Genomic DNA, 23,843 nt, shown 5'->3' with positions numbered 1-23,843 from the left:
AGTAATTTACAAATCTGTTTAACTTTCCGGAGCCAGTTGATATATATAAAAAAAGGTTTTGCCTGGAATACCCCTTTAAATTTTGCAACAGTTGGAGGTCCCCTAGTTGGGAAACACTGACATCCTATGGATAGGGCATAACAAGCTGAGATGGGAATACCCCTTTTAGGCAGTGTCACCCATCCCTACCCCCGTGAATAGAAATATACAAGGTATTCACCTTCTCCATTGCTTTTTTGCTGGCTCCAGATGTGTCAATCAATGTGTTGTCCAAGTCAAAAAACACTGCTTTAATACCGTTCAGCACCATGTCTGTGAACTACACGTGTGAAAAGAAGAAGATATAGAAGTGACAAAGAATTCTTATTGTTCCAGATAAATACAGATCACATATATGAATAGGGATACAATGTGGCATCTGAAAGTCTTGGCCATGTAAAAACAGAGAATACACAATGCTAGGCGAGTCACAAGCTGCAGTTTATATTATGGTCCGACAACAAGCCTCCTTACCAATAGAACCAATTCTCTGTCAGTCTGTAAGCAATAAACACTCATTTCTATGGGAGCGCCGATGATCTCGCGAGCTGTACTCGGGTCTTTTTGGTGCTCCCATAGGAATTAATGGAGTGCGTGCAGGCTGTAGCATGAACTCCTCACTGAGCATCGTGTCCTATCCCGGTGATCACGGGGGGCCCCAGGGGTCGGATCCCCCACGATCAGCTCCTGTGGATAGGGGATAAGTTATTTTTTGCCGGAGATCTCCTTTAAAGGAAAACGGTCCCCTGTTCACGCACACTAAATCCAATACACCGGGTTGTAGTGCAGGTAAACAGAAGACCGATGCAGGGTTTCTGACTAATATACCTACCTACAGTCCGGCTCCCGGTCCCTCTATAGATCGGCTTCTTTCTTCTGTGAATTGTACGCTGGAGGAGGCCCGCCGGCTTGATTTTAAAATTCATGGTCGCTGGTCATGTGATGCCTGCACCTACTGAGGGATCATGTGACCAGTGACCATGAATCATCAAATCCAGCCGGCGGGCCGCCTCCAGTGAAGAAATAATCCGATCTATAGAGGGATCGGGAGCCGGACTGAAGGTAGGTATATTAGTAAGAAACCCTGCATTGGTCTCCTGTTCACCCGCACTATAATCCGGTGTATTGGGTTTAGTGTGGGTGAGCGGGGGACTGTTTTCCTTGTATAAGTGAGAGTTCACATCACTATTTTCTCTACTTCATACAATTTTATACCTAAAATACAGTATTATGTATCTAGACGTGTCCATTGACTTCTATGGACAAAATATATCCAACACATTCACCTGTTTTACTATGTTTATGTTTTCGTCTGCTTTTTTGCCAGATGGAAATGTGTTTTTTTGTTGTTGTTTTTTTTAACATTACTGTCTATGTAAATCGTACTGAATTGTATCACTCTACATTTTGATCTTGACACAATATATTTTTAATTAAATGGACAAAAATGTGTGAAAACATACTACCCTACGTCTGACATATATGATTTTTAGACACTTCAGATTTGATTTTTTAGCATATGATTTTAAAGGGGTACTCCCGTGGAAAACTTTTTTTTTTTTTTTTAATCAACTGGTGCCAGAAAATTAAACAGATTTGTAAATTACTTCTATTAAAAAATCTTAATCCTTCCAGTACTTTTTAGGGGCTAAATACTACAGAAGAAATGCTTAACTTTTTAGATTTCTCTGATGTCATGACCACAGGGCTCTCTGCTGACCTCTGCTGTCCATTTTAGGAACTGTCCAGAGAAGGAGAAAATCCCCATAGCAAACATATGCTACTCTGGACAGTTCCAAAAATGGACAGAGATGTCAGCAGAGAGCACTGTGCTCGTGACATCAGAGAAATCTAAAAAGAAAAGCATTTCTTCTGTAGTATAGAGGCCCTAAACAGTACTGGAAGGATTAAGATTTTTTTATAGAAGTAATTTACAAATCTGTTTAACTTTCTGGCACCAGTTGATTTAAAAAAAAAAAGGTTTTCCACAGGAGAAGCCCCTTTAAGCCCTCATTTTTATCAATATCGTGATGTGAATGCGCCCTTAAACGTTTAGTCCATTTTCATACAAGAATGTGTTAACCATTGATTACAACAGTATCTTATAACCATGGTGCCTCCAGCTGTTGCAAACTACAACTTCCAGCATGCCCAAACAGCCTATGACTGGAAGTTGTAGATTTGCAACAGCTGGGGGCACCCTGGTTGGGAAACACTGGATTACACATTAGTAGCAGCAGATGTATTCCCGTAGTATTGTCTCCAGTTAACAGAGCAAAGTATACACAACAATCTCCCGATACTTACTATACTTCCACGTCCCCTCTGTACAAACTATCAAACTCACTGTCACCCTACAGGAAGCCTGGAGGAACGTGGAAGCAGAGGGAAATAAATTGTCTTTAATACAGGTCTCCAAAACAATGGCTGTCTTACTGCCTCATAATCCGAGTCAGCGGTCTACAGAAAAATGGCCGCCGTGCCAAGATTCAGCTCAGACCTCTAGGTGAGGAGGAGGTAATCACGTGGGGCGCTTGACAGCTACACGCATTGGCGGAAGTGCTTCCTACAGCATGTGTGTGTGCAGCTGCCCGCCCCTTCTGGTTGCACGTGTGCTGCTCGTCTCCCCGGGAAAAGGGTTCCGGACGGGATTACCGTACACTGCGCCGCTCCTGGCCAACAAAGCGCAATGCATGCGACCCAGAAGTGGCAGAACCTGCCCAGCCAACCTAGTCTGAAGAAACTGACTGACCCCAACTATGGAAGACCTGGGGATAAGCAGCACCCTCCGCTGCAGGACATCACTAGAGCCCACGTAGAGTCCTTCAATGAGGCCATGACAGAGGGGCTGTACCTGGCAGTTCAGGTGAGGCTTAAACCCAATATGACAATTGTGGGGCGTCAGATGTCCCTGCAGTATTTCCCATCCCAGTGTTTCTCAACCAGGGTGCCTCCAGCTGTTGCAAAACTACAACTCCCAGCATGCCCGGACAGCCGAAGGCTGTCCGGGCATGCTGGGAGTTGTAGTTTTGCAACAGCTGGAGGCACCCTGGTTGAGAAACATTGCCCTAACTCAGATGTTTAAAAACTACAACTCCCATCATGCTCATGCAGCAGTCCAGATTATGTCAGTCATAATGACATTGTAGTTTTGCTACAGTAGGACAGCTGTATGTCGAGAACACACTACATCAGCCGGACATGTCTACCGCTGGGAGTAAAGACAGATAAAGTGTTTAGAGATGAGCGAACTTACAGTAAATTCAATTCGTCACAAACTTCTCGGCTCGGCAGTTGATGACTTTTCCTGCATAAATTAGCTCAGCTTTCAGGTGCTTCCGTGGGCTGGAAAAGGTGGATACAGTCCTAGGAGACTCTTTCCTAGGACTGTGTCCATCTTTTCCAGCCCACCGGAAAGCTGAACTAATTTATGCAGGATAAGTCATCAACTGCCGAGCCGAAAAGTTTGTGACGAACCAATTTACTGTAATTTCGCTCATCTCTAAGTGTTATTGGAGCTCCCCTTGAAATCCTGTAATAAAGTGTGCTGTATAGCCCCCTCGCTGCCATCACCTGTAAATACTTATATTGCTATCACAATAACGTATGTGTCACATCTGAACAGGTGATACTGCCCACAGGTAACAGAATGTCCAATGTTATGTTCCCTTTATTTATAGGCGATGAAGCCGCTAGAATTTAACTTCAAGAACGACCATGTAGCATTTGACATAGTAGATGCAGTCATCAGCCCGCCCATGATTCCAAAAGGAAGCCTCTGCAAGGAGCCCAAGATCTACCCCGCAGAGTGCCGCGGACGGCGCTGCACATATCGGGGAAGGCTGACTGTGAGTATGGTTTTTCCATCACTGTCTACTTATGTGCCGGACCAAAAACCATTGAGACGTCATTGAGTCATCGCCCTGCCGAGTGGTCATACAAGCTGTATGTTATACTGTCAGGTCCATAAATATTGGGACATTGATACAATTCTAACACTTTTGGCTCTGTACACCACCACAATGGATTTGAAATGAAATAAACAAGATGTGCTTTAACTGCAGACTGTCAGCTTTAATTTAAATGGGCACTGTCATCAACATTTTTTTTTGATATGTTGTAGTACATATGTACTACAACATATCTCTAATATATTTTCATGATATTTTTTTTTTCTTTTTTAATTAAAACCATTTAATTTACGTTTGAAAACCGGCCACTAGGGGGTCTCCCTCCTAGTGACCGGCTGCAGGCCTGAATTCAGACAAATGCCTGCTGGACAATCGGTCCGAATTCATTCAGCCTGTGCTCGCTCCCTGCTTGTCAATCAGACAGGCAGGATCGAGCGCATTGGCTCCCTGGCCACTGGCCTGGAGGCCACTCCTCCTGCACATGTCGCCGCTGCTGCTGGCCCAGCAGCACGCCGGTGCTGCTGCAGGACTCTGCGGCATGTAAGTATGTTTAGGGGAGATATGTTTAGGAGGATTAGGGTTTTAACACGGGTTGGGGGAGAGCGGGGTTCAAGGTTTTAATACGGAGGGGGGGGGGGTGCGGGGTAGCGCGGCGCCGCGCCCATGGCCCTGATTTATTGTTTTCAACACTGGGTGCTTCCAGCTGTTTCACTACTAAAACTCCCAGCATGCCCTGACAGCCAATAGATGTCAGGGCAAGCTGGGAGTTGTAGTGGTGAAACACCTGGAGGCACCCTGTGTAGATGAACTAAGGGCGGAAGTCGGGACCTCCAGCAGGCATCAGTGACGTCATGCCTGGTAGTGAGCACATTACCAATCAGACAAAAAAGCATTTTTAATATAGTAAAAAAAATAAAATTAAAGCAGGGAGGGGGTTAGGGATAGATGGGCAATAGGCAAGGACAGAAAAAAAAAGGATGGTGGGAGCTACACTTTAAGGGTATTTACATACAAATCAGGTGAACGCTGGAGGAATTACATCAGTTTGCATATGTGCCTCCCACGTGTTAAGGGACCAAAAGTAATGGGATATAATAATCATAAATAAAACTTTCACTTTTTAATACTTGGTTGTAAATCCTTTGCAGTCAATTGCAGCCTGAAGTCTGGAACGCATAGACATCAGCAGACATTGCTGGGTTTCCTCCCTGGTGATGCTCTGCCAGGCCTCTACTGCAACTGTATTCAGTTCCGGCTTGTTCTTTCAATTTTGTCTTTAGCAAGTGAAATGCATGCTCAATCGGATTCAGGTCAGGTGATTGACTTGGCCATTGAATAACATTCCACTTCTTTGCCTTAAAAAAATTTTGGTTGCCTTTCCAGTATGCTTTGGATCTGATCTAGAGAGTTACAGCAACAGATTCCAAATGCAAATAGCACTCTTGAAATGAACTCTGGACCTTTTATCTGCTCATTGTAATTGGGATATTGAGGGAACAACACACACCTGGCCATGGAACAGCTGAGAAGCCAATTGTCCCATTACTTTTGGTCCCTTAACAAGTGGGAGGCACATATGCAAACTGTTGTAATTCCTACACCGTTCACCTGATTTGGATGTAAATACCCTCAAATTAAAGCTGACAGTCTGCAGTTAAAGCACATCTTGTTAGTTTCATTTCAAATCCATTGTGGTGGTGTATAGAGCCAAAAAATACGCAGTTGATGACTTTTCCTGCGTAAATTGGTTCAGCCTTCAGGTGCTCCGGTGGGCTGGAAAAGATGGATACAGTCCTAGGAAAGAGTCTCCTAGGACTGTATCCACCTTTTCCAGCCCACCGGAGCACCGGAAAGCTGAACTAATTCTAAAGTCATCAGCTAAAGTCATCAGCTGCCGAGCTGAGAAGTTCGTGACGAATTGAATTTACTGTAAGTTCGCTCATCTCTACCAAAAATGTTAGAATTGTGTCGATGTCCCAAAATTTATAGACCTGACTAGATTTTCTGGATGACCACCAATGTAAATGACACCTGCCGATTACTACAACAAGGGGGGAAGGCTTGTGGCTGTTACACCCCCCATTCCCCCCCCCCCCCCCCCCCCCCAGTTCTGTGAATGTGACAGGATAAAGTACCATAGAATATAAAAGTCAATTTTTTGGGGACAGAGCTGTACGAGAAAGCGCTTAGTGTGCACTTCTCCACTCTATATCTAGCGATTGAGACCCTGACAAATCAAAATTTTTGAAGTGACTGCCCATTTAATAAAGCACTTAAATTGGTCACACCGGGAGCTGTGCCTCTTGAAGTGGAAATTGATGGTAAGCTGTGTCTGCTGTCAGATCTCTGCAGGTTATTGGTCTGAACTTTAGATATGTGTTTGATATGGAAGTTTTCTATTTCCTGTATGTAATCACATTTTTTGTAGGTGGATATAAGCTGGTCTGTCAATGGAGTTCAGAAAGGGGTTGTCAAACAATTCCTGGGACACATCCCGATCATGGTGCGATCTAAACTCTGTAACTTGTACGGCCTGTCACCCAAGCAACTCGTTCAGCATCATGAAGAGGAGCAGGTAAGAAGAGTATCTTACTTTATAGACCTAATATGCCTGAATGTGCTTATTACTATAAGCACCGGGTTTTACATCCTTTTATTATCCGTTTGTGAATGAGTACCTAATAAATTCTGACATCTGTACAAAGAGTATGCTCGACACTCATGCATCAATCACTTAAAGGGGTACTCCAGTGGAAAACCTTTCTTTTTATTTATTTAATATATATATTTTTTTAAATCAACTGGTGCCAGTAAGTTAAACAGATTTGTAAATCACTTCTATTAAAAAATCTTTACCCTTCCAGTAAGTTTTAGAAGCTGTATGCTACAGAGGAAATTATTTTCTTTTTGAATTTCTTTTTTGTCTTTTCCACCGTGTTCTCTGCTGACACCTCTGTCCATGTCAGGAACTGTCCAGAGCAGCATAGGTTTGCTATGGGGATTTTCTCCTGCTCTGGACAGTTCCTGATACGGGCATCAGGTGTCAGCAGAGAGCACTGTGAACAAGACAAAAAAGAAATTAAAAAAGAAAAGCATTTCCTTTGTAGTATACAGCTGCTAAAAAGTACTGGAAGGGTAAAGTTTTTTTTTAATAGTAGTAATTTACAAATCTGTTAACTTTCTGGCACCAGTTGATTAAAAAAATAAAAATAAAAAATGTTTTCCACATGAGAACCTCTTCAACCCTTCTGGACATTGCTGACTCCCACTCTTGACAGATTCTATCTCAATAGTGGTGCTCACTGGATATTTCAAAACAGATCATAAAGTATTCCACCATAAACCAGGGCACTCACCATTATCATTGGTTCATTCTTCTGTGTTAAATTAAACAACGAACATAAGTGCAATACAGGATGAACACAGACAGACAATAATGGGGAATGCTTCTCTGGGCGACAGTGCCGTTTCGCACTATAGTGCAAATGGCATCGTCACCCAGAGAAGCATTCCCCATTACTGTCTGTCCCTGTTCATCCTGCATTGCACTGATGTTCGTTGTTTAAAGGGGTACTCCACTGGAAAACGTCTTCTTTTAAATCAATTGGTACCAGAAAGTTAAAGAAATTTGTAAATTACTTCTATTTAATCATCTTAATCCTTCCAGTACTTATCAGCTGCTGCATGTTCGTAAGGAAGTTCTTTTCTTTTTGAATTTCTGTCTGACCACAGTGCTCTCTGCCGACACCTCTGTCCATTTTAGTAGTAGGAGCATTGAGTAGGAGCAAATCCCCATAGAAAACGTATCCTGCTATGGACAGAGGTGTCAGCAGAAAGCACTGTGGTCAGACTGAAAGGAAATTCAAAAAGAAAATAACTTCCTATGGAGCATATAGCAGCTGATCAGTACTGGAAGGATTAAGATTTTTAAATGGAAGAAATTTACAAATCTGTTTAACTTTTTGGCACCAGTTGATAAAAAAATTAAATAAAAATGTTTTCCAGGGGAGTACCCCTTTAATTTAACATAGAAGACCAAACCATCGATAATGGTGAGTGCCCTGGTTTTATACTTATGGTGGAAGTAATAGATTCTGACGTTTCATAAATTCAAGTCATAAGTCTGTAGTGATCCATGTGCTGAGTCTTCTAGCTAAAATATGGAGCAATAAGCTATTGACAATCTTTGTAATCTAGTGTTACAATTGCTGATCCTTTACAGTGGTAAATTTCTGACATGAGGTTCTCCGTATATACAGTACAATTTACAAAACAGAAGTTGATCTATGGCACCCGTTCTTTGGGTAGCTCCGTCTAAATATTGCCTTTGGTTATTGTACCCAAATCCAATGTCCACCCACTGCAACAGACCTATAATAAGATCTTTATATGATTTTATCTGGGTTCATATGTAATTTGGTCCTCATTTTGATCCATATTTTTAGTCAAAACCAGGAGTGAAACCGACACAGAAGAACTGTAATGGAAAGATTGCAGAGTTCCTTGTGATTTGGACCCTCTCCTGGTTTTGGCTAAAAGTACTGACTGCTGGGGACCCTGAATTGAAATCCCAGGTTTGCCATCCACCTATGTAGGTGCTGTTGGGGGGATCTGGGAGGTCTGCAGACTAATGCACTCTAATGTCTTGACCGCACTCTTTCTGTTTCTTGTGTCTTGTCGCTCTGTCTGTGTTGGTGTGCTATGTTGTTTTGTAGTTGATCTCTTCTATGTGGGTTATCTACACAATAAGTCATTGCCTGTATTGCCCCAGTACTTTTCATTGTTATGTTAGCCTTTATGTATCATGATTCTAGGGTATAGTACTTATTTCCAACGTGGTTATTTTTCTGCCATAACTATATTCCATGTACACTGGTTGAGGTCCCGTGCTGCACTGCCTTATTATCCGTAATATTGTATCAGATTCGTTGTGAAGGAAAGACGCGGGAATTGGGGGGGGGTGTCTCCAGTCTCGGAAAGCTCTGTTTGTCCTCCATTCAGGTCTATGGGAGGGGGGGTGACGGCCGGATAACCTCTTTAAGGGTGAATAACTGGTGGCAGCCATTTCATTTGGCCTCTTAAAGGGGGTTATCCACCTTAAGGTGACTTTACTTATTGCCTGTCAGCCTCTAATGGACATGCTTTCTAAAGAGCCGTGCTTCTGTAGGTGGTAAATGGCCGTGTCCCCATCAAACTACTGGCTTGTTTATATAAACTGGCTACTTCCTGTTTCTGTAACCTCCCTCAGACTACAATCCCCAAGATCCTTTGTTTCTTGGTGGAAGGTAACTTATCTCCACCCCACCCATTGTAGCACAGCTGGGCTCGTACAATTTCCTGTAGCCCTGTGGAGAATGATATCCCACCCAGCGGTTGTGCCATCAATTGAAGCACTACCATACTCTCCTTCAACACCTGACTAGTGATGTAATGTCTCGGGCCCCACTGCAACCTGGGAAAGGCCCGAGACAACACTAATTTTGTATGCTGCAAAAAATTTACATCGGAGCAAAGATCACATGAGAAGAGACATTTAAGGGGGGATATGATAAACGTATATAAGTATATTAATGGCCCATACAAAAAATATGGAGAAAAACTGTTCCAGGTTAAACCCCCCCCCCCTCCCCCAAAGGACGAGGGGACACTCCCTCCGTCTGGAGAAGAAAAAGTTTAGTCTCAAGGGGCGACACGCCTTCTTTACCGTGAGGACTGTGAATTTATGAAACGGTCTACCTCAGGAACTGGTCACAGCAGGAACAATTAACAGCTTTAAAACAGGATTAGATACATTCCTGGAACAAAATAAGATTAATGCTTATGAAGAAATATAAAATCTCATCCCTTCCCCAATATAGCACCACACCCCTACCCCTTAATTCCCTGGTTGAACTTGATGGACGTATGTCTTTTTTTCGACCGTACTAACTATGTAACTGTGTAACATAAGAATTGCGAGACCATCCACCAAACACAGATACAAACACTATATTATGAACTACACTAACTTGACAGCCCCTGTAGCATAGTCAAATAAAAAAAAACCTTTAACACCACTTTGAATCGAGCTGGTGTAGATTTCAGATATAATATATGCTAGTTGTCTAGCGTTTATTGTAATAAGATGTGTGGTAAGGACACGCCTGTTTTAAACATAGGTAGCATCTATTTGCTCAAAAAATTGGAACTATTCTTTGGCTAAAAAGTATCCGTACGGGTTAAATAAATCACTCAATTGGAATTACCAACTTTCCCTTTTAAAAGCATCATTTCCCATTGCTCATGGGATTTTGTTTCCTTTTACAAAGCAATATGTGTTTTTAATTCATGTAGACTTTACAGTGCTTTATTGTTGATTTTATATTTACCAAGGAAATGGGTGGCTACTTCATCATAAACGGAATAGAGAAAGTTATCAGAATGCTCATCATGCAGAGGAGGAACTTTCCTGTTGCTATAACTCGTCCCCGGTGGAAATCCCGAGGCCCAGGCTATACTCAATATGGTGAGGACTTTTTATGTATTTCTTTCTGCACAGGGTATCTTAAAGCGGTATTCCCATCTCAAAGATTGTGTTTAACATTGTCCATGTAAAAAGAAACCATTTTTGCTAAATTACCTTTCTTGACAGAAAGAGGAAAGTGTTTAAACCTGGTGCATGTCAATAGCAGACATAAAGGAAGTAAATTGATCCAGCAAGTAGATAAAAGTTCCAACTTTATTAATCCAAGTTTTAACTTTATCTACTTGCTGAATCGCTCTATTTCCTTCATGTCTTTAACCCCTTGGGGACGGAGGGTTTTTCCGTTTTTGCACTCTCATTTTTTCCCTCCTTACCTTTTTAAAAATCATAACCCTTTCAATTATGCACCAAAAAATCCATATGATGGCTTTTTTTTTTTGTGCCGCCAATTCTACTTTGTAATGACATCAGTCATTTTACCCAAAAATCTAAAATGAAATTAAATGGAAAAAAAAAAAAAACTTTGTACCACAAAATTGAAGAAAAAACATCATTTTGTAACTTGGGGGCTTTCGTTTTTCGATAAAAATGACACCTTCTCTTTATTCTCTAGGTCCATACAATTAAAATGATACCCTACTTATATAGGTTTGATTTTGTCGTACTTCTGGAAAAATCATAACTACATGCAGGAAAATTTATACGTTTGAAATTGTCATCTTCTGACCCCTATAACTTTTTTATTTTTCCACGTACGGGCCGGTATGAGGGCTCATTTTTTGTGCCGTGATCTGCAGTTTTTATCAATATAATTTTTGTATTGATCAGACTTTTTGATTGCTTTTTATTCATTTTTTCATGATATAAGAAGTGACCAAAAATACGCCATTTTGGACTTTGGAATTTTTTTCCACATCCACCAATGACCGTGCGGTTTAATTAACATTATATTTTTATAATTCTGATATTTCCACACGCGGTGATATCGCATGTTTATTTTTATTTACACTTTTTTTTTTTGAATGGGAAAAGGGGTGTGATTCAAACTTTTATTAGGGAAGGGGTTAAATGATCTTAATTTATTTTTTTTTTGCAATGTTATAGCTCCCATAGGTGGCTATAACACTGCACACACTGATCTTTTACATTTACATTTCTCATAGGAAACCATTGATCAATGATTCTGCCGCTTGACTGCTTATGCCTGGATCTCAGGCACTAAGTAGTCATTCGGCGATCGGACACCAGGAGGCAAGGTAAGGGGACACTCCTGCTGTCCTACAGATGTTCGGGATGCCGCAATTTAGCCGCGGTGATCCCTAACAGCCCCCTGAGCTAACCGGCAACATTTTACTTTCACTTTAGACGTGGCGTTCAACTTTGAATGCCGCGTCTAAAGGGTTAATAGCGCGCGGCACCGCAATCAGTGCCGCACGCTATTAGCCATGGGTCTCGGCCATTGTTAGAGGCAAGGCCCGAACCGCTATGACGGCGTGGCCCCACGTTATAGAAAGGGAGCGGGCGAAGGGAGTACAGGTATGCCCTCCGTCCCCAACAGGTTAAAGGGAATCTATCTTCAGTGTCACCTGTACTAACCTGTTGGTACAGACTTGAAGTGCGGGTGATACTGATGAATATAATACTTAAGACGGGCCGATCTATTGCCTGTTTGCCCGTTATCCTCCCTAATCAGTGGTTGATCAGCAGGTTTGGTGCATGAGCGGCACTCCAGGAGTACATTGACCTCACAACTTCTGCTTCCTCTAGCCTGCTTGCAGCCAAAACGGAGTGAGGAAGCAGCCGGCACGTCAGCATGCTCCTAGAGCGCTGCCACATGCACCAAACCTGCCGTTTGAAAAAGGAGAATAACCAGCAAACGGGGCCAAGGATCAGTGATAGGTAAGTATCATTATCATCAGGGTCACCCGTACTACCAGCCTGTACTAACAGGTTAGTGCTGGTGACACTGATGACAGATTCTCTTTAATCTACAGAGGATGAGATGATCACATGACCACTGGATCCTCCTATTCATTGTATAATAAAATGTTCTGAACTATGAACTATGTAGCCACACATCACAAATAAGTCCAAATAGTCACAACACTGGTAAAACCATCCGTTTATTAGAATTCCATTAAAATCGGCAGAATACAAAAAAGGTACACACCGGCATGTTCGAGGTTTCACCTCAAACATGCCGGTGTGCACCTTTTTTGTATTCTGCCGATTTTAATGGAATTCTATCTATTTTTCTTTTCTCACACATTACAAATACTGGTGTAACGCTGTAGGATTACAGGTTGGACATGTAATTTGGGGGCCTGGATACTAAAGGAGTAATTTGCCTTACACAAAAGTCATAGTTGTACTATTATCAGTCAGACTAGAAAGAACCATGAAATGAACCTGTTTATGATATCATTTTTTTTTGTTTCCCCCCCCCCCCCCCCCAGGTGTCACAATTCGTTGTGTCAGAGATGAGCACACTGCCATAAACATGAATCTACATTACCTGGAAAATGGCTCCGTGATGGTTAATTTCATTTATCAGAAAGAGCTCTTCTTCATCCCCCTGGGCTTTGTATTGAAGGTCAGTCTAGGTCAAGTGTAAAGAACTCATCTCATACATAAGACAAACAATTGGTACATATTTCCCACAGTAGGTGCTGCTCTCTGTTAAGAAACATGGTGATTGCACACATTTGGTCCACTTCTATATTTTGTGGTTCCCCCTATTCCCTTCCCTATCTTATTTTGGTTCACTATTAAATTGTCACTTTCATTAGAAAGAAAACTTTTGACATAAAACAGACATAATATCTATTTAATGGGTTTGTTCTTAGCAGAGGTAAGATGCTCTGCATCTACAATAGCATGAATATACCAAAAAGACATTGCACCGAGCCGCCAAAAATATTTAAAATACTTAAAAATCTTTTTATTATCTGTAATAAGAAATAAAACATACATTAAAGAAACAATAAGTTGCAGTTCAAAACAAAACGCCCCACCCCTCTGAAAAAATTACCTAATATAGTATGTCCCCAGTTTCAACAAATACATGTATATGAATAAAGTGCATTTGTGTGTGTGTGTGTGTGTGTATGTATGTGTATATATATATATATATATATATATATATATATATATATAATATTTATTATAGGAAAGGTGAACTGTATATAATGGGGGCAGTGGAAAACTGATATCTAAATGAAAATAATAAACCCAAACCTATATAAGATATAGTTCTTTACTAACCCACAAACTGATGGACCCAGTACCAGAGATGAGACGCCATATAGAAATGATACCTTCATACAACCTCTAGATGGTGCTGCCTGCATTGTGATCATGCATGTTTGAAAGCTAAAGGAAACAAGGAAATAGAGAACACATTGTCAGAAAAGATTAAACAAATCCATGCATTTCACACAACATTCCTTTTTCCGAGAATATCTGACTTTTGGCTTAGACAAAAAATTGTGGTCTGTCACGTTTTCAGTCCGAGCCAAAAGTCTGCTATGCCCAGAAAATGACCCACCTAGCGACTACGTTCAGGCCATTGGTTTGAATGAGGCTTGTGCCCATCCAGGCACATATGTGCTATATCTGCAGCCGATTTTAATCCTCTGCCGACATACCTGTACATTGAAAGTGCAAATCGTAATGTGAATGCAGCCTAAGAAAGTCTGTTATGCATTCTCTTCCTGTTATACACTGGCCCTATGCATTATAAGGGGAGGTCGTGTTCTTTTCCCACTACAGATGTGGCCTTAGCAAATCTGCAGGAAAACCCCTATGTGTTGCATCCAGACTTCCCCATGTGCATTATATCTGCAGCAAGTCTGTGGCAAATCTGCATCAAAATCTGCATATAGCACATGTGGATTTTACAGCAGGATGGCTGCAGCCAAATCCCCAGCAGAAACAAATGATGACTTGTCTTCAGTATTTCAGTATATGCAATCAATGTCAGATCAGTGGGGTGCCAACACCCAGCCCCCTACCAGTTAGTTGTTCGGCAGAGCCACAGCTTTGACATAAACACAGTGAATGGTGCCCGAATCAGATGGCTCTATTGAGTATTGGTTGCGTCTGGTTGCTTCAATTGGAGCTGCGCTGCAGTAAGTCTGCACTGCCACTACACAGTGAACAAAACCATCTGCTTCCGTGTTTATGTCCTTGTGAACCAGCGTCCAATATAAATTGGTTTCATTTCCCTCTTACAGGCATTGGTTGGTTTTTCAGACTTTCAGATTTTCACAGAGCTGATCAAGGGAAAAGAGGACAATTCCTTCTATAGAGACTGCATCACAAACATACTGCGAGCCGTGATAGCAGAGGGGTGTCTGACCCAAAAGCAAGTTCTCAAATATCTGGGAGAACGCTTCCGAGTCAAGTTCAACCTCCCGGAGTGGTATTCAGATGACCGAGTGGCAGAGGTTCTTCTAGAGTAAGATATGATGAATCTTTTTTGCACATGAAATGTCTTTAGTAGATTTAATATTTGCTGTACGAGCCCAGGCTGTTTGGCCATACCACCAATATATTGGGCATTTCTGCCAATCTTCTTTTCATAAAATAACTAAATGATCCATCCAATGGTGACCTGTAAATATAAAATATATATATATTGCATTCCAAAGTATTTGTAGCTTAAATGGGCACTGTCAGATACAAAAACTTTTGATATGTTGTAAAGCATGCCATACCAATAGGTTTTGCAATTGCTTTCATTAGAAAATTTTCTGTATTTCATACTGAAAAAGCCAGTCAAATAACTGCCCCCCTGCCTGCTTGGACACATACTAGTCCTGCTGTGTCCATGCATCATCACCTATGTCATGGACACACTTCCTTGATTGACAGCTGTGAGTACAGGGCTCAGAGCTGGAGGAAAAATCCTCCCACTGTCAGCTTGTGTCCTGCTACTGTCAGTGAGGACAAGCTGGGAGTTGTAGTTTTGCTAATGCTAGGGGAGATGTGAGCAGACAGCATACTGAGGGAGGGGGCGGAGACCTGCACAGTGAGGCCACGCCCCTTCCCTTGAGAGGAATACAGACTAGTGAGCTAAATTAAGTGTAACAAAAAATAAATAAATGTGCTAGACACATAAAAATTAGATGTACATGGTCAGGATTAGGTACGGAGTGATATATTAAAAAATATGTTTTTGTTGGATCGGACGGTTACGCTTTAAGGGTTTTTCCCATAAAGTAATGGTTTATCACTAGGAAATGCCTTCACTTTGTGATAGGGGAGAGTCTGAGCTCTAGGAGCCCATCTGATCTGAGAATGAAGAGGTCAGCACTGGTTTATGTGAATGGGATTGTGCTGCAGTTCCTTGCACTATAGGTGGCCAGCACAGTGGCCCCTGCATTCTCAGAATCACTCACTGGTCACAAAGTGGTGGCTTATCCTAACTTCTTCTCTAGTGATAGATTTTATTTTTATGAGCTGTAAACTAAAATTAATAGTTCTATTTACTGGTAATTACTTTGATCCATGTGCTTGCTAGTTGGTGCTAGCGGTGTATAAATCTCACTGTTCGCATCAATCCCTGTCAGCAATAGAGCTCACACTCAGAGTTCCCTATCTCAGACATGTACATTGGAGTCCAGTTCATAGGAAGCCTGTTGGAGTTTTTTGGGGTGTAAGAAGAAACTGGAACATACAGTGTAACTCCACCAAACACGGGGAGAACATACAGACACCATGTATATGTTATTTCTGGTCAGATTTGAGCTTGAGACCAGGGCTACAAAGTTACCACTGAGTCACTGTGCCCCTTTATTTCTTGTTCCCCTAAACATGAGTAGTTAGGGCTATATGTATTGAGAGAAACAGTGGCCCGGCACTAGCAGGACTAGGGTAAACAGAATCCAGACAGGGGAGAGGACTGGGGTCTCCTGAACTGTAAAGTTGGTCCCGGAGGTGCAAAGTCTATAACAAGACTGTAACTACTTGAGAACGAGAAAGAAATGAGACTGCACTCACCATCCAACGCCATTTATTTGGTCATCTGAAAGTGCAGGCAGGTGCGGGGGCAAGGGCTTCTTCAAGCCGATATACCAGCTTGAAGAAGCGCAGTTAAATATGAAACAGCCTGTTCCGGGTTGCCTCTGCCTCAGCCGTGACCGAATAAACAGCGTTGGATGGTGAGTGCAGTCTCATTTCTTTCTCGTTCTCAAGTTGAGTAGTTAGGGCCATGCTAAATAAAAAACAGGTAGTTGTTGAACCTTGAAGAGTAATTTTCTAGTGATGGAGGATATAAAAGTTGTCTTCATGGCCCACTGAAAAATCAGATTTGCTCACTCTTCCTAGTCTTCCTAGTCTATTGTATTTCTATTTCTCACACTAGTACTCTGTCTATAGTGACTCTATGCTACCTGAAAGTTGGATAGGCTTAATGAAAAAAAAATATTGCAGCTCTGCTCCGTTGAAGTGAATGGAACTCAGCTGCAATACTTCACACAACCTGTGGACCGGAGTGGTGCTGCATATTCTAATACTGGGCAACCCCTATATAGCTGGCTATACGTTTCAGATAGTTGTTGGCCCACAGCTAGCTTATATGATCCCACAACTTGTATTCTGGATGGGGATAGATTGTTCTAGCAGTGGCTTATCCAAAAGGATTAACTAAGCACTAACCCTTCTCTCCGACCAACATCTGGAGAGACCCATTTACAAATTTGACAATCCAGCCAGGATCATATAGTCCGGCCAACACTAATATAATGCATATGGCCAGCTTTTAGGTGTCGCAGGTAGTCGCAGGTCAAGATTCACCCTTAGCCGACTGCTATCTCTCCCAGACATCCTATACAAGTGAACATTTGGTGTAGCCGAGCATTTATGTGGTCTTAATAGAAAGAGGGGATGTAAGCACTGGCAGCGGTTTATCTCTCTGAAAACAAAAGGATCAGGCAATTGAAATTTAACATTCCTGATCCTTCTCTCACCTGACATCATCTGTAGTGGAAAGTCTGAAAGCTTCCATATAGGGCTGGGCGGTATGACCAAATGTGTGTATCACGGTATTTTTTAAACTTTTGCCGGTTCCACGGTATATAACGGTATTTCCTAGCCCCCACCCCCCCCCATATTATCAGCCCACAAGCCGCCGGCGCTGACACTCTATACTGTGCGGTATCCCTATGCCCAGGCTGCAGAAGGTAAACAAAATAAACTTTTACGCACCTACGTCGGCCTTACACTGGGGACGGGAACGTTGGACAGCCGTCAGCCTATCACCAGTCGCCGTGATGTTCTGCCTCGGCCTGTGATGGGCTGAGCCCGCTGTCATGTAAGGAGCTCTGGCCGGCTTCTTACATGACAGTGGGCTCAGCCTATCACCGCCCGAGGCGGAACATCGCTGCGGCCGGTGATAGGCTGACGGCTGTCCAACGTTCCCATCCCCAGGAATCAAGTGAGGCCGGTACCGGACCAACGGGAGGTGAGTTAAAGTTTATTTTGTTTGTTTTTTGCAGCCCGGGCATAGGGATATACCGCACAGTATAGAGCAGTGGTCTCAACCTGCGGACCTCCAGATGTTGCAACACTACAACTCCCAGCATGCCTGGACAGCCAACGGCTGTCCGGGCATGCTGGGAGTTGTAGTGTTGCAACATCTGGAGGTTCGCAGGTTGGAGACCACTGATATAGAGTGTCAGCACCGGCAGCCACAACGAACAGGACGAGGAGGGCAGCGCATGCGGGTGATATGTGAGTAATACCCCGATGGGGACAGCGCAGCGCTGGGCTGATAATTCATTCCTGAGGGGGAGGGGCCAAACCGGTATTGCGGTATGGGTTCAAATTCATATCGTGCAGCACAAAAATTTCGGTATTCGGTATGAACTGGTATACCGCCCAGCCCTACTTCCATACATGTTAGACAGTCTGCAGGTGCCTCGGCAAGGCCAGTCAATTTGTTTACAAATCTTTTGGGGATGGGCTTAATTCCCAGTTACAGCAGGCGTCCAACAACAACTTTGAAAATTGTTTACGTTGAAACTTTAGTAACCTTGTGCATAGAATACCCGATTGTTACCCATAATTTCATATTGTCATCCATTTACAGACAGTGTATTTGTATACATCTCAAGACCAATGTTGAGAAATTCTATGCACTCTGCTATATGACAAGGAAGCTTTTTGCTTTTGCCAAAGATGAGTGCATGGAGGAGAGTCCCGACAGCTTGATGACTCAGGAAGTTCTAACTCCAGGACAGCTGCTCCTCATGTTTTTGAAGGTACATTTTGTCAAATTCAGTTTTCAGTCATCAGACATAACTTAAAGGGGTACTCCACTGGGCAGCATTCGGTAGTAAATATTCCGAACGCTGTTTTCGCGTTGCGGGGGTCGACATCACGGCAACGCCCTCTCAATGCAAGTCTATGGGAGGGGGCTTGACGCCATTTCACGCCCCCTCCCATAGCCTTGCTTTGAGGGGGAGTGTCCGTGCTGTCACTAGGGGCATGGCCGACCCCCGCAGCGCAAAAACAGTGTTTGTAACATTTACTTCCAAATGCTGCCCAGTGGAGTACCCCTTTAAAGGCCCATTCCCCAGTGCAAAATCTGTATTGGGTTTGGGTCTGCTTAAAGCAGGGGTCTCAAGCTGCCGGCCCACGGTACAAAAGTTTGCGGTCCGGGCGCCAGGCAGGTGATTTTTTTTCAGGCATTTAGCCCTGCTTTGGGCAGGCAGCGCAAAATGCCTTCAGCAGCGCCAACGAGCCTTCCTGGCGGGATGCACACAATTGTTGGCATCATCGCATCCGCAGCTGCCGGGGGTAATATCTATCTGGGGGCCTTTACACCTATTGGGAACCCCTACCTGTTCATCAGGTAGGACTCCCCAGTAGGTAGACAGGCCCCCAGATAGATATTACCCCCATCAGTGATGGAGATCATATCTATCTGGGGCCTCTATACTTGGGAGCTCTACCTGATGTCATATCTATCTGTGGGCATGATGGGGGCATTATATGTGAGGGGCGCATGATGGGGGGCATTATATGTGAGGGACGCATGATGGGGGGCATTGTTTGTGAGGGGCGCATGATGGGGGCATTATATGTGAGGGGCACATACGGCCCAGCCTCACCCTGCCTCTACCTCCAGTGGCCTCCAGATAATTTGAGTTTGAGACCCCTGCCTTAATGTGTTACTGTCATAGACATGTCCAAAGTTTTGATGTTGCTAGAACATGGGAGAAGTACACAGCTGAAAATTTTTATTTCTCGGTCGGTGCCATTGGGGGGGGTGGACAAAGAAACCGTGGGTATATGCTCTTGCCACTAGGAAGCGCTGACACTAGGCATCCAAAGAAAAGTCGGCCCCTCCTGGGAGGATATATAATCAGTTTTAGCTTAGTGTCAGTAGGAGGCAGACACAGGTCTAGAGCTCTCCAGACTTGGTCGTCTTTTTTATTTTTATAGCTAGGGCCTGTTTTAGATTCTTTTATCCTTTTTATTTTCTTGTTTTCAGGTGAGGGTTCAGGAGCATGGCGCTACCTGTTCCCCCCCCCCCCCCCCCATATGCGGCTAAGGGGCACGGGACATCTAATCTCTGGGGTTTCCTGTGGGGGGGGGGGCGATTTCATATATTTCTCTATTAGAGATTATTTGAGTTCGGGTGAGGGGTGTTTCTAGCAGTGCTGGGGCTCCGGGGATTGCGGGGCAGTTTCCCTCCGCCGCCTCTTCTCCCTCCCTGGCACTGCTTACTTGCGCAGCGCTTCTCTATTAGGGATGCTGGCCTGCAGCTCCTGCAACTGTGCTGCGGTCGCGCAGCTAGTGTCTTTTTACTTTCACTGTTGTCTCGTTCAGTATCTCCTGACCCTCTATTCCAGCACGCTCGCAAGCGCTCTAAGGTGATTGCTACATAAATAAGTTCAGCTTTCAGGTGCTCCGGTGGGCTGGAAAAGGTGGATACAGTCCTAGGAGACTCTCTCCTAGGACTGTATCCACCTTTTCCAGCCCACCGGAACACCTGAAAGCTGAACTCATTTATGCAGGCTTAAGTCCGCAATCGCCAAGCCGAGAAGTTCATGACTAATCGAATTACTGTAAGGTCTCTCATCTCTAGTGATTGCCTTTGGCTCTTCTCCAGAGTCGCGTACTCGGGATAGACGCTCTTCCCCAGCTCAACGGCAGCGTCCCCTCTCCAGGGGCCGTTCTCCGGGTGATCATCCCAGGTCTCCAACTCCTCGTTCAGACTCCTCGTTCGCAGGTTCCCACTCTCCAGGGGAAGTAGCGGATGACTAGTCAGAATCCACCTCGGATCATGACCACTCCGCAGTGTCTGAAATGGTGAACGGATTGGTGTCAGCCATCAGGGACACATTTTTAATCTGGAGGACCCAAGAACTTCGGATCCTGATCCGGAAGTTTCTTTTCGCCACTCTCTGCGTTCTTCCAAGGCTTTCAGTTCTAATGCGGAATTTGACGCCTTGTTGGACGCAGCTTGGAAGCATCCGGACAAATGATTTCAGGGAACCAAGCAGATTCAAGCTCAGTTTCCCTTTCCTCCTTATCTGGTTTCCAAGTGGACAGTGCCACCTATGGTTGATCCTCCAGTCTCTCGCCTGTCCAAATCTACTACTCTAGCGGATGCAGCATCACTTTAGGATCCTGCAGACAAAAAGATGGAGAACTTGGAGAAGTTTGCCTTTGAAGTGGCAGGTTTTTCCCTGCTTCCCACCTTTGTATCCGCTTGGGTGGCGGATATTGCTCGCCAGCTCTCTCAGGCGGGTGACTCTGCTAAGCGGTCTTGGAGTCCGCTTGTTGCACAGCTTTTGCTTCAGGTAATTTTGGTTGCCATTCGCCACTCCATGTGGCTGAAGGCGTGGGATGCAGATGCTGCTTTGAAGAAATCTCTACCAGTTCCCTTTCTCCGGTTCCCGGCTCATTGGGAAGCGGCTAGATGAAATTATTTCCGAAGCGACGGGGGGTAAGAGTTCTGCTACCACAGAACTAGCCTCGCCACTCCGATCCCCTTCGGAAGGTGACTTCCTTCCGCCCCTTTTGCATCGAGTCACCATCCCAAGCAGGCGCACTCCCAATCTAGGAGAGCCCCTTCGTTCACGGCACATCCTTCCTGGAAGAAACAACCACTCCGGCAGTTTCACAGCCAAGTCTGGTACCCGTAAGCCTTCCTCTTCCTGAAGGGGTGCCCCCACCTGGGTCTTCTTATTGGGTGGGAGGTTATCTGTCTCTTTTCCTGGACGTTTGGTTGGCTCAGGTTCAGGACTCCTGGGTACGGGACGTCATTTCAGATAGTTATCGGATAGAATTCGCTTCCATCCCCAGGGTAATTTTTTCCGATCCAGTCCTCCTCGATCCCCTTCTTTGGCAGCGGCTTTTCAGGTTGCTTGAACTACACTCCTCTCTCAGGGAGTGAAAGTACCATTCCCGCCAAGGGAGCGTTTTTCAGGGTTCTACATCGAACCTCTTTGTCGTTCCCAAGAAGGAAGGCTCTGTTTATCCCATTCTAGACCTCAAGTTACTCAACCGCCATTTGTGGCTCTGTCACTTTCGCATGGAGTCCCTCCGCTCCGTAGTGGCTTCCATGGACCATGGGGAGTTTCTTTCGTCGGTGGACATCTGGGACGCCTATCTCAACATCCCTATTTTCCCTGCCCATCAGCGTTTCCTCCGCCTAGCTGTCCCTGTGGGTCACTTCCAATTTGTGGCTCTTCCTTTTGGCTTAGCTACGGCACCCAGAGTTTTTGCCAAGGTCATGGCAGCGGTGATTGCCATTCTTCAGAGTCGGGATCTCGGTTCTACCCTACATGGACGACCTTTTGATCAAAGCCCCGTCCCGATCCCAAAACCTGGAGAGCTTTCATCTCACGTTACAGACTCTGTCCGCCTTCGGTTGGGTGATCAACCGAGAAAAGTCTCACCTGTTCCCCTCCCAGTCTTTAATATTTCTGGGTCTCCTTTTCGACATGGCAGCCGCTCCCTGCAAACGGAGCTCCCTGCAACAGGGCGTCCATCGTCTGTTGATTCCAATTTGTTTCTGTATGGAGGTACTGGGCCGGATGTTGGCTGCAATGGAAGCAGTTCCTTTTGCCCAGTTTCGTTGTCGTACCCTCCAGCTGGCCATATTTGCCAGGTGGGACAAATCAGTTATCTCTGGATCGGCGGATTCTTTTGCCCCCTGCTGTTCGGCGGTCTCTTCTGTGGTGGCGTCATTCCTTCCCCTCCACTGGCAGGTCGTCGCAACCGATGCGAGTCTCCAGGGCTTGGGGGGGGGGGGGTTTCGGGATCTGATGGTCCAGGGTCGCTGGTCTCTTGCCTTCCCATCAATCTTCTAGAGCTCCGGGCCATCTTTCTTTTCCTCTTCCACTGGGAGATCCTCCTACAGGATCGGCCGGTCTGTGTTCCCTCAGACAATGCCACGGCATACATCAATCGCCAGGGCAGCACGCGCAGTCGCTCGGTGATGGAAGAGGTCTCCAAGATTCTAATCTGGGCCGAGACTCGAGTTTCTGCTCTCTCTGCGATCCACATCCTGGGTGTGAAAAATTGGGAAAGGGACTTTCTCAGCCTCTCTTGGGCGGATCCGGGGGAGTGGTCTCTCCATCCGGAGGTATTTGCACAGATCTTCAATCTCTGGGGGACCCCGGACATGGATCTCTTTGCGTCTCGCCACAAGAGGCGGGTTCCCCACTTTGTCGCAAGACCCTCTGGCGGTGGACACTCTGGTCATTCCGTGGCCGTCCTTCCTTCTCCCTTACCTCTTTCCGCCTCCCCCTTTCCTGCCCAGGGTTCTGCGGAAACTCAAGGCGGAGGGCTCCAGACTGGCCCAGGCGCGTCTTGGTACACCGACTTACCACTGCGTCTTCCACTTTGCCCCAATCTGCTCTCCCAGGGTCCTCTCTGCAACCCCAGTTTACTGTTGCTGCATTTGACGGCGTGGCGGTTGAAACCGCAGTTTTGAGAGCTCGAGGGTTTTCGTCCGGGGTGATTCCCACCATGTGTCGAGCAGGGAAGCTTTCCTCCGCTAGGATTTACCACCGCACTTGGAAGGCTTATTTCCTGTAGTGCGAGGCTCAGTCCGTTTCCCCGGTTGTGTTTTCCTTTCAACGCCTTCTTGCTTTTCTACAATTCGACTTAGATCAATATTTGACCCTCAGCTCTCTTAAGGGTCAAGTGTCGGCTCTTTCTATTCTGTTTCAACGGAAGTTAGTTTCCAATTCTCATGTCCGCACCTTTCTGCAGGGCGTGGCCCATAAGGCGCCGCCTTTCAGGTCTCCAACTCCTCCTTGTGACCTTAACCTGGTGCTTGGTCTTTTGAGGGAGGCACAATTCGAACCTCTTTGGGATGCCTCTCTTCGCATCTTTTCGTGGAAGGTCGCCTTTCTCATCGCAATCACTTCCATTAGGAGAGTCTCTGAGTTAGCGGCTCTTTCCTG

At 44.8% G+C, this 23,843-nt stretch overlaps 2 protein-coding genes across 6 annotated transcripts in view; one reads left to right on the top strand and one right to left on the bottom strand.

Annotated features, from left to right (window-relative positions):
* The window catches only part of NANP (N-acetylneuraminic acid phosphatase), a 28,744-nt gene that overhangs the window by 2,625 nt on the left and 2,276 nt on the right, over positions 1-23,843 (bottom strand). For 2 of the 5 annotated variants that reach the window (XM_056567570.1, XM_056567569.1), the window contains 3 exons: positions 13,678-13,785; positions 12,929-13,012; positions 221-319 (listed from right to left, as the gene is read on the bottom strand). In XM_056567570.1, coding sequence (XP_056423545.1) covers positions 221-310 — 90 coding nt within the window. In that variant the 5' untranslated portion in view covers positions 311-319; positions 12,929-13,012; positions 13,678-13,785. Of the gene's footprint in view, positions 1-220; positions 320-513; positions 658-2,346; positions 2,614-12,928; positions 13,013-13,677; positions 13,786-23,843 lie in introns of those variants that run through there. The other 3 variants (XM_056567571.1, XM_056567567.1, XM_056567566.1) reach the window with 3 other exon arrangements.
* POLR1B (RNA polymerase I subunit B) overlaps positions 2,586-23,843 on the top strand; it is a 37,028-nt gene continuing 15,770 nt past the window's right edge. Inside the window, exons 1-7 of the mRNA XM_056567562.1 lie at positions 2,586-2,905; positions 3,720-3,887; positions 6,379-6,525; positions 10,323-10,455; positions 12,870-13,006; positions 14,649-14,872; positions 18,506-18,677. Coding sequence (XP_056423537.1) covers positions 2,729-2,905; positions 3,720-3,887; positions 6,379-6,525; positions 10,323-10,455; positions 12,870-13,006; positions 14,649-14,872; positions 18,506-18,677 — 1,158 coding nt within the window. The 5' untranslated portion in view covers positions 2,586-2,728. The remainder of the gene's footprint in view (positions 2,906-3,719; positions 3,888-6,378; positions 6,526-10,322; positions 10,456-12,869; positions 13,007-14,648; positions 14,873-18,505; positions 18,678-23,843) is intronic.

The sequence above is a fragment of the Hyla sarda genome, chromosome 3 (genome assembly GCF_029499605.1).
Source record: "Hyla sarda isolate aHylSar1 chromosome 3, aHylSar1.hap1, whole genome shotgun sequence".
NCBI classification, from domain to species: domain Eukaryota; kingdom Metazoa; phylum Chordata; class Amphibia; order Anura; family Hylidae; genus Hyla; species Hyla sarda.
This window is presented reverse-complemented; position numbering and strand designations above follow the sequence as displayed.